This window comes from Scyliorhinus canicula, chromosome 12 (assembly GCF_902713615.1).
Source record: "Scyliorhinus canicula chromosome 12, sScyCan1.1, whole genome shotgun sequence".
Taxonomy (NCBI): domain Eukaryota; kingdom Metazoa; phylum Chordata; class Chondrichthyes; order Carcharhiniformes; family Scyliorhinidae; genus Scyliorhinus; species Scyliorhinus canicula.
The window spans coordinates 152,794,252-152,809,049 of NC_052157.1; the positions used below are offsets into that span (position 1 = coordinate 152,794,252).

General features: G+C 48.5%; 1 protein-coding gene across 5 annotated transcripts in view; it reads left to right on the forward strand.

Annotated features, from left to right (window-relative positions):
* Nucleotides 1-14,798, forward strand: part of LOC119975072 (multidrug and toxin extrusion protein 1-like) — a 68,569-nt gene that overhangs the window by 26,339 nt on the left and 27,432 nt on the right. For all 5 annotated transcript variants that reach the window (XM_038814572.1, XM_038814574.1, XM_038814575.1 and 2 more), the window contains exons 7-14: nt 909-953; nt 4,025-4,122; nt 4,239-4,336; nt 8,639-8,752; nt 9,898-9,965; nt 12,918-13,026; nt 14,520-14,595; nt 14,706-14,775. In XM_038814572.1, coding sequence (XP_038670500.1) covers nt 909-953; nt 4,025-4,122; nt 4,239-4,336; nt 8,639-8,752; nt 9,898-9,965; nt 12,918-13,026; nt 14,520-14,595; nt 14,706-14,775 — 678 coding nt within the window. The remainder of the gene's footprint in view (nt 1-908; nt 954-4,024; nt 4,123-4,238; nt 4,337-8,638; nt 8,753-9,897; nt 9,966-12,917; nt 13,027-14,519; nt 14,596-14,705; nt 14,776-14,798) is intronic.

Here is a 14,798-nt window from a genome sequence, read left to right on the forward strand (position 1 = left end):
GGAATCGCGTTTCCCGCATTTCCCGTCCTTCGTCAGCGACGCAACAGGGTTCACGCCCACGATGGGACATATCTAGGCATAGTGCCAATCTGAGTGATGGTGATACTTCCACTGTGTGGTGGGGGCAGGGGGGGTGGGAAATGCTAGCGATGATTGCCGTGGGCAGGGTCGAGCCCCCCGGTACTTCCACGGCAGGGGCTGGGAACCGTTAGTTTGCAGTGCTGATCGAGGCGTCCTCTAACGATCGAGCCCCAGTATCTGTGAGGCCGGTTGCCAGCTCTATCAGGCCCCGCCCTGCCAGAGTGACGACATAAACCACGCCACTCATTTTTGCTTCTTTTCTTTCAAGTGGCTCAATATTAGGAGAGAAAACTGGGCAACTGGAGAGCTACACGCCGGATTTTGGTCTGACTCTGGCACTTCGTCAGATTCCGCCCTGTGTGGTTTCTTAATCGAGTTGATTGAGGGATGAATGTTGGCCAGGACACTCGAGTGAACTTGCCTATCACTGCCCTGGGATTATTTACACCCAGCTAATGGAGCAGATGGCACCTCGCTTTAACATCTTATCTGAAAGTTGGCACCTCCAACAATGCAGCCGTTCCCTCGATCCTGAAACGGGAGTGTCAGGCACTGCTTTGGGATGGGACATGAACACACACCATCTGACTCAGAAGGAAGTGTGACTCCTGACTGACACGGTCAGGCAGAGCTCGGTCTTTGCGATTTCTCGGCAACTAAAGCGTGGACCTTAGAACCTGTGAAGCAGATACTCAATAATTCCAAACGGAATCCCAACACGCGTCTGCCTGAAACTTGAGGAGAATGCCTGAATGTAACTTTCTTTTCTATTTCACTAGTGATTGATACACTGTCTGCTACTAATTATTGTCAATATTCTTTCTTAGGCAGCGTTTCTTTATGACTTAGAGATCCGATACCTTCAGAGTCAGGTAAAGTCCCTGAGTGATGGCGTGTGAATTAAATTCAATAATTATTTCAGTAGGGATATTTCAATGGCCAACTGCATTCAGGAAAATGAATCGAAACAATTCAGAAGCTAGTTTAGAAAGTTTACAAGTTTACTTGTATCCGATTTACAACACAGGCATTAGGCCCAATAGATCCTGGCTGAGGTTTTATGCTCCAAATGAGCTCCCTCCCACCATCCTTTCTCTAACCTGATACAGCATGGGCACGATTCAGCAATTGTGTTGCGCTTGGTGCTCGGTGTGGACTCGGGTGGGCCGGTTGACTGATGGGAGAGCCCCAAATAGGCCTCCACGGCCGGGTGCTAGGCCAATTGCAAGTCACCTGACCCGCTCTGCCTGGCACGATCTGGATCACACCCTCGCTGGGTGGCTGAACAGGCGATAGCTCGCCAGGGCGCCCTTTCCTGCTGGTCGTCACAAACGTGATGGCATCTCGGTGGCTCTCCCATGGCCATTAGAGATCCCCCGGGGTGATTGGGGACAGGGCAGGGTAGTACCCTGGCACTCCTCCTGGCACCTTGGCCCTGCCAGCCTGGAACACTGGCAGTGTCGTCTTGGCAGTCTGGCAATGCCACCCAGGTTGCAGGTTCGCAGTGTCAGGGTTTGGGCCGGGGAGGGCCTTACCCATTGGGAGGGGGTGGGTGGGAAGGGACAATAAAGCGGGGGGGGGGGGGGGGGGGGGGGGAGATCAGGCCTGCCGATCCAAATGGTGTCTCCCATCTGCGAGCAGCCATTCCTGCTGGCAAAATCAGTCCTCTGGCTGGAAACTCTCTGAGTGCGGCCTCGGCCGGAAGGAACTCCCCGAGGCTAAAAGAAATGGCAAAGTGCTGTTGAATAGCGGGACGATTCTCAAGGCTGCAGCCTCTGAGAAACACCCCCCTCCCTCCCCAAACACACCCAAAAGCAGACTAACCTTTGTCTGTCGAATACCGCTCGACCTCTTTCTATTTCTTTCTCCCTCGTGCATTTTTTTTTAGCTTCCCATGAATTGGGTCTGTTTTATTCACCTCAACTATTCCTTGTAAGTAAAGAAACAGAACCAGTTTCTCAGCCCATAGGGATCATTTCCACCTTCACAACCTGGACAGTAAGCGAGTGGATTCGATCATCAATGCAAATGTCACCCAGTTTTCACGCCATTGAAACCAAAACGATAAAATCAGGTGGCTTCGGCACTGAGCAGGCGACCCGCTTTGCCATTTTGTTTTTCATGACAGTACGTTACTCTCCGGGTATACTCAGAGTTGATACCACTGGATCTGTGCACACATCCATTTGGGAGCCAGTTATCGAAGGAGGATCCCTTGCCTTTCTTTGCTTATCTATTGCTCCGTTGTTGAGCCCAGCTCAGAGTGTGGAATAGCAGCATATCGAGGGCACTGGCTGAATGATTCACTTAACGCAGAGACAGCAGGCTCTTGAACAAACCAGTGAATTCAAATCTCCTGCACTCTGGGGGAAGCGCAGTGAGAGATGGAATGGCTCCCTGGGGAAGCACAGTGAGAGATGGAATGGCTCCCTGGGGAAGCGCAGTGAGAGATGGAATGGCTCCCTGGGGAAGCGCAGTGAGAGATGGAATGGCTCCCTGGGGAAGCGCAGTGAGAGATGGAATGGCTCCATGGAGAAGCGCAGTGAGAGATGGAATGGCTCCCTGGGGAAGCGCAGTGAGAGATGGAATGGCTCCCTGGGGAAGTGCAGTGAGAGATGGAATGGCTCCCTGGGGAAGCGCAGTGAGAGATGGAATGGCTCCCTGGGGAAGCGCAGTGAGAGATGGAATGGCTCCCTGGGGAAGCGCAGTGAGAGATGGAATGGCTCCCTGGGGAAGCGCAGTGAGAGATGGAATGGCTCCCTGGGGAAGCGCAGTGAGAGATGGAATGGCTCCCTGGGGAAGCGCAGTGAGAGATGGAATGGCTCCCTGGGGAAGCGCAGTGAGAGATGGAATGGCTCCCTGGGGAAGCGCAGTGAGAGATGGAATGGCTCCCTGGGGAAGCGCAGTGAGAGATGGAATGGCTCCCTGGGGAAGCGCAGTGAGAGATGGAATGGCTCCCTGGGGAAGCGCAGTGAGAGATGGAATGGCTCCCTGGGGAAGCGCAGTGAGAGATGGAATGGCTCCCTGGGGAAGCGCAGTGAGAGATGGAATGGCTCCCTGGGGAAGCGCAGTGAGAGATGGAATGGCTCCCTGGGGAAGCGCAGTGAGAGATGGAATGGCTCCCTGGGGAAGCGCAGTGAGAGATGGAATGGCTCCCTGGGGAAGCGCAGTGAGAGATGGAATGGCTCCCTGGGGAAGCGCAGTGAGAGATGGAATGGCTCCCTGGGGAAGCGCAGTGAGAGATGGAATGGCTCCCTGGGGAAGCGCAGTGAGAGATGGAATGGCTCCCTGGGGAAGCGCAGTGAGAGATGGAATGGCTCCCTGGGGAAGCGCAGTGAGAGATGGAATGGCTCCCTGGGGACGCACAGTGAGAGATGGAATGGCTCCCTGGGGAAGCGCAGTGAGAGATGGAATGGCTCCCTGGGGAAGCGCAGTGAGAGATGGAATGGCTCCCTGGGGAAGCGCAGTGAGAGATGGAATGGCTCCATGGGGAAGCGCAGTGAGAGATGGAATGGCTCCCTGGGGAAGCGCAGTGAGAGATGGAATGGCTCCCTGGGGAAGCACAGTGAGAGATGGAATGGCTCCCTGGGGAAGCGCAGTGAGAGATGGAATGGCTCCCTGGGGAAGCGCAGTGAGAGATGGAGTGGCTCCCTGGGGAAGCGCAGTGAGAGATGGAGTGGCTCCCTGGAACACAGGGACTATGAATTTGATGAGCTAACTGCAAACGCGGGAATGTTGTCCAATTCTACAAACTTAAGTTCCAACAAAGCACCTGATGCAAGTGAGGATAAAAGGATCTTAGATCGGGTGGACGTTCTACTCCAAACATGGACATTGGGGGAGCAGTTGTACTCCATCTTCCCTCTATCCAGGCACCATGCTATGCACCATGTTGGTTTATTGAAGAGTAATTCCAGCAATGACTTTATCGTTTTGTTCCCAGGGGATCACCATGCCCCAGATTGTCACTGGCTTCATAGCCAACATCATCAATGCTGGAATCAATTATCTCTTCCTCTATGTGTTGACACTGGGAGTGGAGTAAGTAGAAAACACCATTAACATTTTCAAAAGGTCTGATGAATGACATTTTCGCTGAATGATGACACTGTCTTCATTTGAAACCATCTTTAATGTGACAATTTGATATTTCTCAGAGGCTCGGCCGCTGCCAATGTTATCTCTCAGTACTGTCAGGCTATTCTCCTGTTTGGATACATTCGATGGAAAAAGCTGCACGTTAACACCTGGCCAGGTAGGTTTCAGAGGGGGTCATTCACACCTTGGGCAATGTTGTGAAATGAAAATACTGTAGTATCCAATTCCCCATTCTAGTGAAATTCACGGAAAGAAATATTGGACAGTCTTATTCAGTCCCCTCTCTGTGTAAAACACCAACTTCTTTTGAGGGCCCTCATTTATTGCTGTATTTCCTACCAAGGGCGGATTTATAATAATAATAATCATAATAATCTTTATTGTCACAAGTAGGCTTACATTAACACTGCAATGAAGTTACTGTGAAAGGCCCCTAGTCGCCACATTCCGGCGCCTGTTCGGGTACACAGAGGGAGAATTCAGAATGTCCAATTCACATAACAAGCACGTCTTTCGGGACTTGTGGGAGGAAACCGGAGCACCCGGAGGAAACCCACGCAGACACGGGGAGAACGTGCAGACTCCCCACAGACAGTGACCCAAGCAGGGAATCGAACCTGGGACCCTGGCGCTGTGAAACAACAGTGCTAACCACGGTGCTAATGGATTTACAATGAAACACACTGTGCCCTAGCACAGGGAATAAACACCGAGGTTTGGGGGGGGGGGGGGGGGCTGCAAAACGCGAGCCCTCTGATTGATGTTTTTCATAATCATTCGGGTAGAGACAGAAATTGTAAACACGGCCACAATTCGAAAGTCTCTTCCGAGTAAATGTGAGAGGGCTGGGCTCGTCTGATCTGCTGTGTCTCTCAGTTCCGCACAGGCCCCATGGAGCCATTCACTCATTCAGAACGGTATGCCTGTGGCCGAGCTTCTGCCCTGCGAGGACGTCAGTATGGAACCCCGGGTTGGGGAATGGGGGGGGGGGGGGGGAGAACCCAGCCCTGAGTGTCTGATGGGAGCACAGTGGGGGATGGTGTCCAGCATTCAGGAATGTGAATCTGAGAAAGTGCGAGCGGGACACGGGTCACATGGGTGGGGTGGAATTCGAGGTGCGCAACTGTAAATCCCTTCCCCAGGCAGTGGGAAGTGGGATTTCAGGCATTTAACACTCTTGACTCCAACCACCTTCTCCTCAGCTCCCACCACCATACCTGCCTCACCCCATACCTCTCCTTCACCCCCCCCATCTCTCCCCCCCCCCCCCCAATCACCCCAGTAGAAAACGGCTCATTGCCATCTGTGTGTGTGTGTGGGAGTAAGAGAGTTAATTCGGGTATGTGTGTATGGGAGACCCATTTGCATCCAAGAAGTGGTCCAGCTCTTTCAGGAGTGTGCCGATCCTGGCATTGTGACGAAGCTGACTGTTGCAAGTTTTCAAGGGGCAGCCGCCATTGCCATTGTGGCCTACAGCAGTGGTGTGCGCCAGCTCACCGGAGAGAGAAACACAATGTTCTATGTTCTACAGAATCTTAGAATTTACAGTGCAGAAGGAGGCCATTCGGCCCATCGAGTCTGCACCGGCCCTTGAAAACAGGACCCCCACTTTAGCCCTTCAGCACCCTTCCTCTTCTCTTGTGAGTTGCATTAGGCTAAGCCTTGCGCAGGAGGAAGTGGGCTCACCCTGCTCAATGCTTTGCTCCAGAGTCCCCATCCTACCTCTGTCCCCAGTTCACCCTCCCATTTTTGTCTGGTCCCATCCAGTGGTGTTCGGGCTCTGTCCAGTAGCTGTCCGTATATTTTCACACATAGCCCCCCCCTTCTCGCTGCTTGTGCCTATCAGGTCCTCTAGTAGTGTGCTTTCTGGGGCCCCGGGGTACCCCACTGTCTCTTTGCGGAGGAAGTGCTTTATTTGAAGATGTGTCAATTCCTGTCCTTTTGCTAGTTTCCACTTCCTCGTCAGTTTGTCCAGTCTTGCCCTATGTAGATGTCCCTGACCGTCAATGTGTCCCCATCCCGCCTCCATCTCTTGAAGGTGGTATCTAGCATGGCTGGGGGGAATCTGTGATTGTCCATTTTCAGTATTGAAGATTATACAGTGGTAGGTAGAAATGCTTTAGATATTGACTCCTCGGGTGTAAATGCATAAATGGCCTTAGCTTGGTTTGAGGCACTGAAAATTGATCAGGTTGCTGGGCCTGGTAATATTCAACTTAGAATGCTGTGGAAAATCATAAAGGTACTGTATAAACCATTAATTTAGCTGACTAATAGTTTTTTGAGATCTGGATTACTTTGAATTGACTGTTGAAAGGGCTAGATTCCGGAACGCATGCACAAATGTGCCAAGCATCATTCATTGATATCTACCAGGAACTTAGGAACAGGAGTAGTCCACTCAGTCATAGAACAGTACAGCACAGAACAGGCCCTTCGGCCCTCGATGTTGTGCCGAGCAATGATCACCCTACTCAAACCCACGTATCCACCCTATACCCGTAACCCAACAACCCCCCCCCCCCCCCATACCTTACTTTTTAGGACACTACGGGCAATTTAGCATGGCCAATCCACCTAACCCGCACATCTTTGGACTGTGGGGGGAAACCGGAGCACCCGGAGGAAACCCACGCACACACGGGAAGGACGTGCAGACTCCGCACAGACAGTGACCCAAGCCGGGAACTGAACCTGGGACCCTGGAGCTGTGAAGCATTTATGCTAACCACCATGCTACCGTGCTGCCCAGTACTTTGTGTGTGCTCTGTCATTATGGCTGATTTGTATATTAACTCTATTCATCCAGTTTTGTTTCATAGCTAGTAAGTAAAATTCTAATAGGCTTGATTTGCATAATTAAGCATTTGCATAGTGAAATTCTAGCCATACTAAAGATTAATGATCCATGGACCAAAATTAAATGCCAACCGGAGCTAATATTTTTAAATTAAGAAGCATACTTTGACTGACGTTTGTGGACTCAAATGATTAATGCATAGAAAAACAACGTAATATGATATTGAGAAATTATATGGCCAACACATTTTCTTCCAGCTCCTTCACCTCAGAATTTCCCACTGCACCATCAAAGGTGGGTGGAGAGAGTGTCCGTGAGGGTGGTGGGGGTAGAGAGAGTGTTACTGGGGTGGGCTTCTGTTTTCAGGTTCCGGGTTGGTGGGCTTCAGAAAAGAAGCTGAGCACAGGGCCACATTAAATGTAAATCCACCTCCATTTCCATCCTTCCTGCCTTCCTGTTCCTAAGTTCCTGCCGGACATCAATGAATCATGTGGCATGGTGACACAGTGGTTAGCACTGTTACCTCACAGCTCCAGGGACCCGGGTTCAATTCCCGCCTCAGAACTGTCCATGTGGAGTTTGACCCCCCACAACCCAAAGATGTGCAGGCTAGGTGGATTGATTTGATTTGATTTATTGTCACATGTACTGAAGTACAGTGGAAAGTATTTTTCTGCGGCCAAGGGAACGTACACAGTACATACATTGCAGACAAAAAGAATAATCAACAGAGTACAATGACAAATGGTACATCGACAAACAGTGATTGATTATAGTGAGAACAAGGGGCCAAACAAAGCAAATACATGAGCAAGAGCAGCATAGGGCGTCGTGAATAGTGTTCTTACAGGGAACAGATCAGTCCAAGGGGGGAGTCGTTGAGGAGTCATGTAGCTGTGGGGAAGAAGCTGTTCCTATGTCTGGATGTTCGGGTCTTCAGACTTCTGTATCTTCTGCCTGATGGAAGGGTGTGGAAGAAGGCAATGCCTGGGTGGGAGGGGGTCTCTGACAATGCTGTCTGCCTTCCGGAGGCAGCGGGAGGTGTACACAGAATCAATGTGGGGGTGGCAAGCTAGTGTGATGCGTCGGGCTGAGTTCACCGCACTCTGCAGTTGCGATCTTGGGCCGAGCAGTTGTCATACCAAGCTGTGATGCAGCCGGATAGGATTGGCCACACTAAATTGCCCCTTAATTGGAAAAAAATGAATTGGGTACTCTAAATTTGTAAAAAAAAGTTGGGTGCCCTTTCGAAGGGCTGGTGCAGACTCGATGGGCCAAATGGCCTCCTTCTGCCAAAACATACTATGTCATATTCCTATGGATGCTTGCATGAATAGCAATATTTTTGTCTGTCTAGACAAGGGTACTCAAGAGCAACCAGTACAGACATCTCAGGCAAATGTATCCTCACATAACTTGGGCCAGCCAGCAGAGCAATGCTTTCTGTGAGTGCTGTTTCCCACAGATTACAAGATCACCCCTAACGTAGACACATTCCATGACAGAAGCAGCCAGAGAAACCCCCAGGGGCCAGTGTGCAAGCTGCAGTGAGCTGGTTCATATAGATGTTTTTGTCTGTCTCTCCTACCTTCCTTGCTCCTCATGTGCTTCCCCAATACTTTCTATAACTTGTAACTCCATTTTTTTTTTGCTGTGTAGGATGGTCAACTGACTGCCTGCAGGAGTGGGGAAACTTTCTACGATTGGCGATTCCTAGCCTGTGCATGGTGTGTGCTGAATGGTGGCCGTATCAAATTGGAATTCTGCTTCTAGGTAAATAAACCACCCCCCCGGGGCAAGGAAAAACACTCCTTTCACTTTTGGGAAGTGGATGAGACGGCGACTGGTGTCAGCTAACAAAATGTAAAGCAAATGGGTTTGTTAGACGTTTAGCTGCTGTTGTATCAAGAGTCAAATATTCTGCTCCTTTTCACAAACATCTTTATTTCACTTCAACAGACTCTGCACAAAACTCTCTCATCACATCACCTGACACAAAGGCCACCTGAAGCCCCTTTACACATCAATGTCAATTATTGGACACTTGACATAAATGAGGCAACTAATTGGAATGTCTCTTAATCCATTACTTAACAGGATTGACTCGAGGGAGTCAAGCAAGGACATCCTTACCCTCTTATAACAGTGACGTTGACAATGGGTTACAAATCCACATACATAAACCGACAGAAATAACACAGTGGTCAGCACTGTTGCCTGTGACTGTGCAGAGTCTGCATGTTCTCCCCATGTCTGCGTGGGTTTCCTCCGGGTACTCCAGTTTCCTGCCATAGTCCAACGATGTGCAGGTTCGGTGGATTGGCCGTGATAAATTGCCGCTGAGTGTCCAAAGCTTAGGTGGGATTTTCGGGGTTATGGGGACAGGGCGGGGGAGTAGATCTACGTAGGGTGCTCTTTCAGAGGGTCAGTGCTAACTAGATGGGCCGAATAGCCTCCTTCTGCACTGTAGGGTTCTATGATTAACTAAATTATTTATTTTAGCATGTGGCACCTAAAGGATTAATGCTATAATTTGGTGGACTAAAGAACTCACGTGTAGACTGCCCTTGGGAGTAACAGCTTGGAGATCAAACAACGCTCCCCGGGGGCTGGGTGGAGGATACTGGAGGGAAAGCCATTGTCAGATCATTCTTATTGCAGCCTGGAAGTGACTTCACAGCGACACTGGCAGAGAGCTGGAACCCTGGCAGCTCCCCACCCTCTCACATGCAGGTCCCAGGAGAGGAGAAAGTTGAGGGGAGGGCTATCAGAGGTTGGCAACTCCTGCCCTTCTCCAACAACATTAAAGAACACAAAATTGGTTTGGGCTTTATTAAAAGTTAATTTCACAAAGTGTATTTTTCTCTATTAATATTAGTTTGCTTTTAATTTCCTGTTTGTTCCCTTCCTGTTCACAGGGTCAATCAGTGAAGTTCAACTTGGAGCACACTCTATTCTTTATATGATTGTAACAGTGGCTTACATGGTAAGGCTAGTTTCTGTAGTTTCAAATATAGTACTGCCTGCTTAATGCATGTTTACAGAGGCATAGCGATTTTAACTCAACAAGGGAGCAAAGTTTTAGTCTCAACACCAAGAACATTACATTGTTATGTTCTGCTGCTTGGCCAATAGGAATGATGCAAAATCAAACGTCTAGTTCTTGACTAGTTAAAGTGTTTTATTATAAAATAAATGCGTGGTTGAGGTAACGATGAGAGATCTATTACAAACTGCTAATACTGATAAATTAGCACACTGGGCTAAATCGCTGGCTTTGAAAGCAGACCAAGGCAGGCCAGCAGCACGGTTCAATTCCTGTACCAGCCTCCCCAAACAGGCACCGGACTGTGGCGACTAGGGGCTTTTCACAGTAACTTCATTTGAAGCCTACTTGTGACAATAAGCGATTTTCATGATCCAAGAGCTACTGCAAGTATGACAATCCACTAACACGACTATCTCCCAACTCCTCGAGGCACAGACTTGCTTCTGGTCAGGAGTCATTTACATCGTTATATACATGATTGTTTATGCATATCATCACATACATGACATGAAATATTCTCCTCATTTTAAAGTAAAGTTGCCAGGTGACCATCGGCTGCTTTCCCCTTTGAGGGGGAGAGCTGATTGGTGTTGATTTAACCGGAGGATCACCACCCCTCAGGCATGGGGCAGGGTTGAGAAGACGGGGTCTTCATGAATAACCTCAGCCAATGCAGGAATTGAACCCGCACTGCTGGCCTCGCTCTGCATCACAAACCAGCTGACCAGCCAACCGAGCTAAACCTGCCCCTGTATCTTTCCTTATTTCACTGCACTTACAATAATGGATTCATCCGTTCTATGTGATCGGGCCCTTTACAACTCAGGCGTGCAATCGAAATGTCCCTGCAATAATACTACAAATCAATTTGTTAAGTTGTTAATCAGACCTTTAAAGGATCATTCAAACTCAAGCATAGAAAGAGGCCATTCAGCCCATTTGTGAGCTAGTTAGCTCTTCATAGATATCATAGAATTTACAGTGCAGAAGGAGGCCATTCGTCCCATCGAGTCTGCACCAGCTCTTGGAAAGAGCACCCTACCCAAGGTCAACACCTCCACCTTATCCCCATAAACCAGTAACCCCACCCAACACTAAGGGCAATTTTGGACACTAAGGGCAATTTATCATGGCCAATCCACCTAACCTGCACATCTTTGGACTGTGGGAGGAAACCGGAGCACCCGGAGGAAACCCACGGAGACACGGGGAGAATGTGCAGACTCCACACAGACAGTGACCCAAGCCGGAATTGAACCCGGAACCCTGCAGCTGTGAAGCAATTGTGCTATCCACAAGGCTACCATGCTACAACTGGAACTATCTTCTCTCATCTCATTTTGTCACATGGTTTGATGTTGTTTTTCTAATACTTACACAATTCCATTCCGATTCAGGTGATGGTCTCTCCCTCAGCAGTATCTTCTGTTCTCATAACCATTTCCTTTGAAAACGCTTCTTGGAAGGTTCATCATGAGTCACACCTCATTGTTACTGGAAACAAGGGATTTGCATCATCCAGTGTCTCAAGGCATTTCATACTTTTAGAATCCTTGGTCTGATTCTCCTCTAACCTTTCTGTTCCAGGAATGAAAATCTCAATTTTAATTCAATGTTTCAGGTGGATGCAATATTTTAGTTGTGACCCAACCAATTTCCACATCAATTAACGTTCAATATGTCGCTGTTAAAAAATTCTCATTTGTTTTTCTCCAGTCATTTCTCATGTGCTCCCACACTTTAAAACCTATTTATCCAGACTCTGTACGTCTCTGGTTCTCTCGTGCGTTAACAATCTGATTACATATCCTTTCCCTGATGTTTGTTTCAAAATGTACAGCTACCAGTTTTGCCCTCATTAACCTTCATTTGCCATCTACCTGCCCACTCGGGTAACCTGCCTACACTCGTTGCAATCTCCTGTATCCTCTCTCTATTTGCCATGCATCTCAACTTGGTATCGAAAGTAAACTGCAATATTATACTGTGATGCTGCTTTCCACCTCTGCCTCCTCATGTGCGGAATAAATTGTGTCAGCCAAATTGAACTGTTGGCTTTCCCACACGGTACGGGGAGGGAATTGCAGAGATTAGAGCCAAGGCAACTGAAGTAATGACCGGCAGTGTTGGTGTGATACACTTGGACGATTCAAAAGAGGTCAGAAGTGAAGGTGCACAGAGTTCTTGGTTGGTTGTAAGGGTGAAGAACAGAGGTAGCCATGGAGGGATTATATTGAGTTTCACAAGGTGGTTTGAAGGTGGGATGCAAAGATGAAAAGAACAGCGCCACAACCAGGACAGGCCCTGCACCCATTTGGCAGTCATTTATTGGAAATATTGAGTGAGAGCGCACCTCCTTTAAGGGTGTGGGCTCCATGGACCATGTGACCAGCTTGGGGCCAATCATACAGGAGCGCATGCACCCCGGCCAATGGGGAGTTTGCACGGAGTCCTGGGAACAGGACACAGACGTGTTAAGACCTGTTGTATCATGTTCTGTGCCTGTTACTTCACTGCCTTTGTCTTTCATCAATAAAACTCTTTATTAACGACTGGAAGCCTCCAATGCATGGCTGAAGACACATATTGCAAGACCATTAACAGTTAGTAATTAGGAACAGAAACTCCAACTGATTTTTATTCCTTTCAGAAACCCGGAGGGTGATGAAAGGGGTGGGGGTTAATGAGGTTAATTGTTAAACCAACCACTTCCCAACTGAGGTCAGGCAACAAAGGAGACAGTGGACCTCTGACATTCCTGACCTGCTTGCCGATAACTCCAACCACAGCTATATTTCATGGGGCAGTTACCATCAGCAACAGATTAAATAGGGGGAAGGAAATGGAAAATGAAGTGCAAGTAATTATTGATAATTTTTTGTCCTGTAGGTTCCTCTGGGATACAGTGTGGCTGCAACTGTTCATGTGGGTAACGCTCTGGGAGCCAATGACCCAGAGCAGGCTGTCAACTCTGCTAAAGTTGCTCTGTGCTGCATTGGTGAGTCCAACAGTTTAAACTCACTGACTAAACCTGTGATTTTTCGAATTATGGAGCCCTCACAATCTCTCCAATGTTCTCTTGGCTCCTCATTCAGACACAGCTCCTTAAGTGTTCACAGTATCCATAGCCTTCCCAAGTGGACATTCTTTGGGTATGAGCCTGGGCAGTAATTGATGCCGTAATCTCAGTTGAGACTGATTCTGTCCTGGTCTCATGCCTACACACAATGGTTCAATGGCTTTATGGTTCTACAAGGCACTTCGGCTATGGTTTTAAACTATATTTACTTTTATTGAAGAACTTGCAATGCATTCTTTGTGGAGGTCTTTTGGCACGTGGATAGTGTCCCTGTCTGTGAGCCAGAAGTTGGGAAGAGGTGAGGGGAAAAGAAAGAGTGGACAGAATAAAATAGTTTCCCTTGGTGGAGAATTCCAGAACCAGGGGACATAAGATTCAAGATATGTGGCAGAAGAACTTTCTTCTGCAAAGAGTAGTGGCAGTCCTTCCCCCAACCCCCTGCCAACCCCCCACATCCATAGTATATTGCTTATATTAATTTGTTCAGGAAGAGAAGATCTCTGACAATGTCGCACCATGGCCCATTATAATAACCTTTATTAGAGTCACAAGTAGGCTTACATTAACACTGCAATGAAGTTACTGTGAAAATCCCCTAGTCGCCACATTCTGGCAGCCTGTTCGGGTACACGGAGGGAGAATTCAGAATGTCCAATTCACCTAACAGCGCATCTTTCGGGACTTGTGGGAGGAAACCGGAGCAGCCGGAGGAAACCCACGCAGGCAGGGTGAGAACGTGCAGGCTCCGCACAGACAGTGACCCAAGCCGGGAATCGAACCCGGGATCCTGGCGCTGTGGCACAACAGTGCTAACCACTGTGCTACCACGCCACCTTTGGTCACATGATCCGAATTTGACCCACTTCTCCTCAACTGAGAAAATATTGCCCACTAACTCTGTTTCTTCCTCCACATATGCTGGGCTTTATTTTACATTTCATCTATATATTGCGATCCCATGTTTGGTGCTTGATCTGTGCCGTGTTAGCTAGGATGCCAGTTACTGTTCTATGATTGGCCCCCGCAATCTGAATCAGTGAGAGGAAGGTTGGTCACGGAAGCAGTTCCTGATGGTTAAGACCAGATCAGACCCAACAGTGATAACCCAACACCACAGTCAAATGGTGGTCACATTCACCGGCTAATCTTCAGCAGGGAGAGATATCCTGGAGCAGATCACGGGAATGGTTTGGTTAGGGGCAAGGGTCCATCAGACTGTACCCAGACAGGGAGCTGACCCAGTACAGCGGGGGGGGGGGGGGGGGGGGGGGGGGGGGGATGTCATCTGATGGGACAAGGGAGGGTAAACAGAAGCAGTGAACAGTAACGTCCTTAAATAAAATGTTACTTGGAACTTCAACTGGACTATTTAACGAGAGTACCTCATATTTTACTCTTTTTCTTTCCCCCAGGGTTTTTCTCCTTAGTAAATTCTATCTTACTTGGATCATTAAAAGACGTGTTGGGCTATATCTTCACCAATGACAAGTTAGTGAAGGAACACCTCCGACAAGCGCACAAGCTCAACAAGACACATTTACAAAATGGATTCAAAATCACGTGAAACCTGTCTAATGTCCCTTTTTTTCACTTTCCAGTGAACTTGTTCAGTTAGCTGCAGAAATATTTCCAATCTGCATTATTGCTCATTTGTTTGATTCCATAGCGGTGAGTATTTTATTATTTGTGCA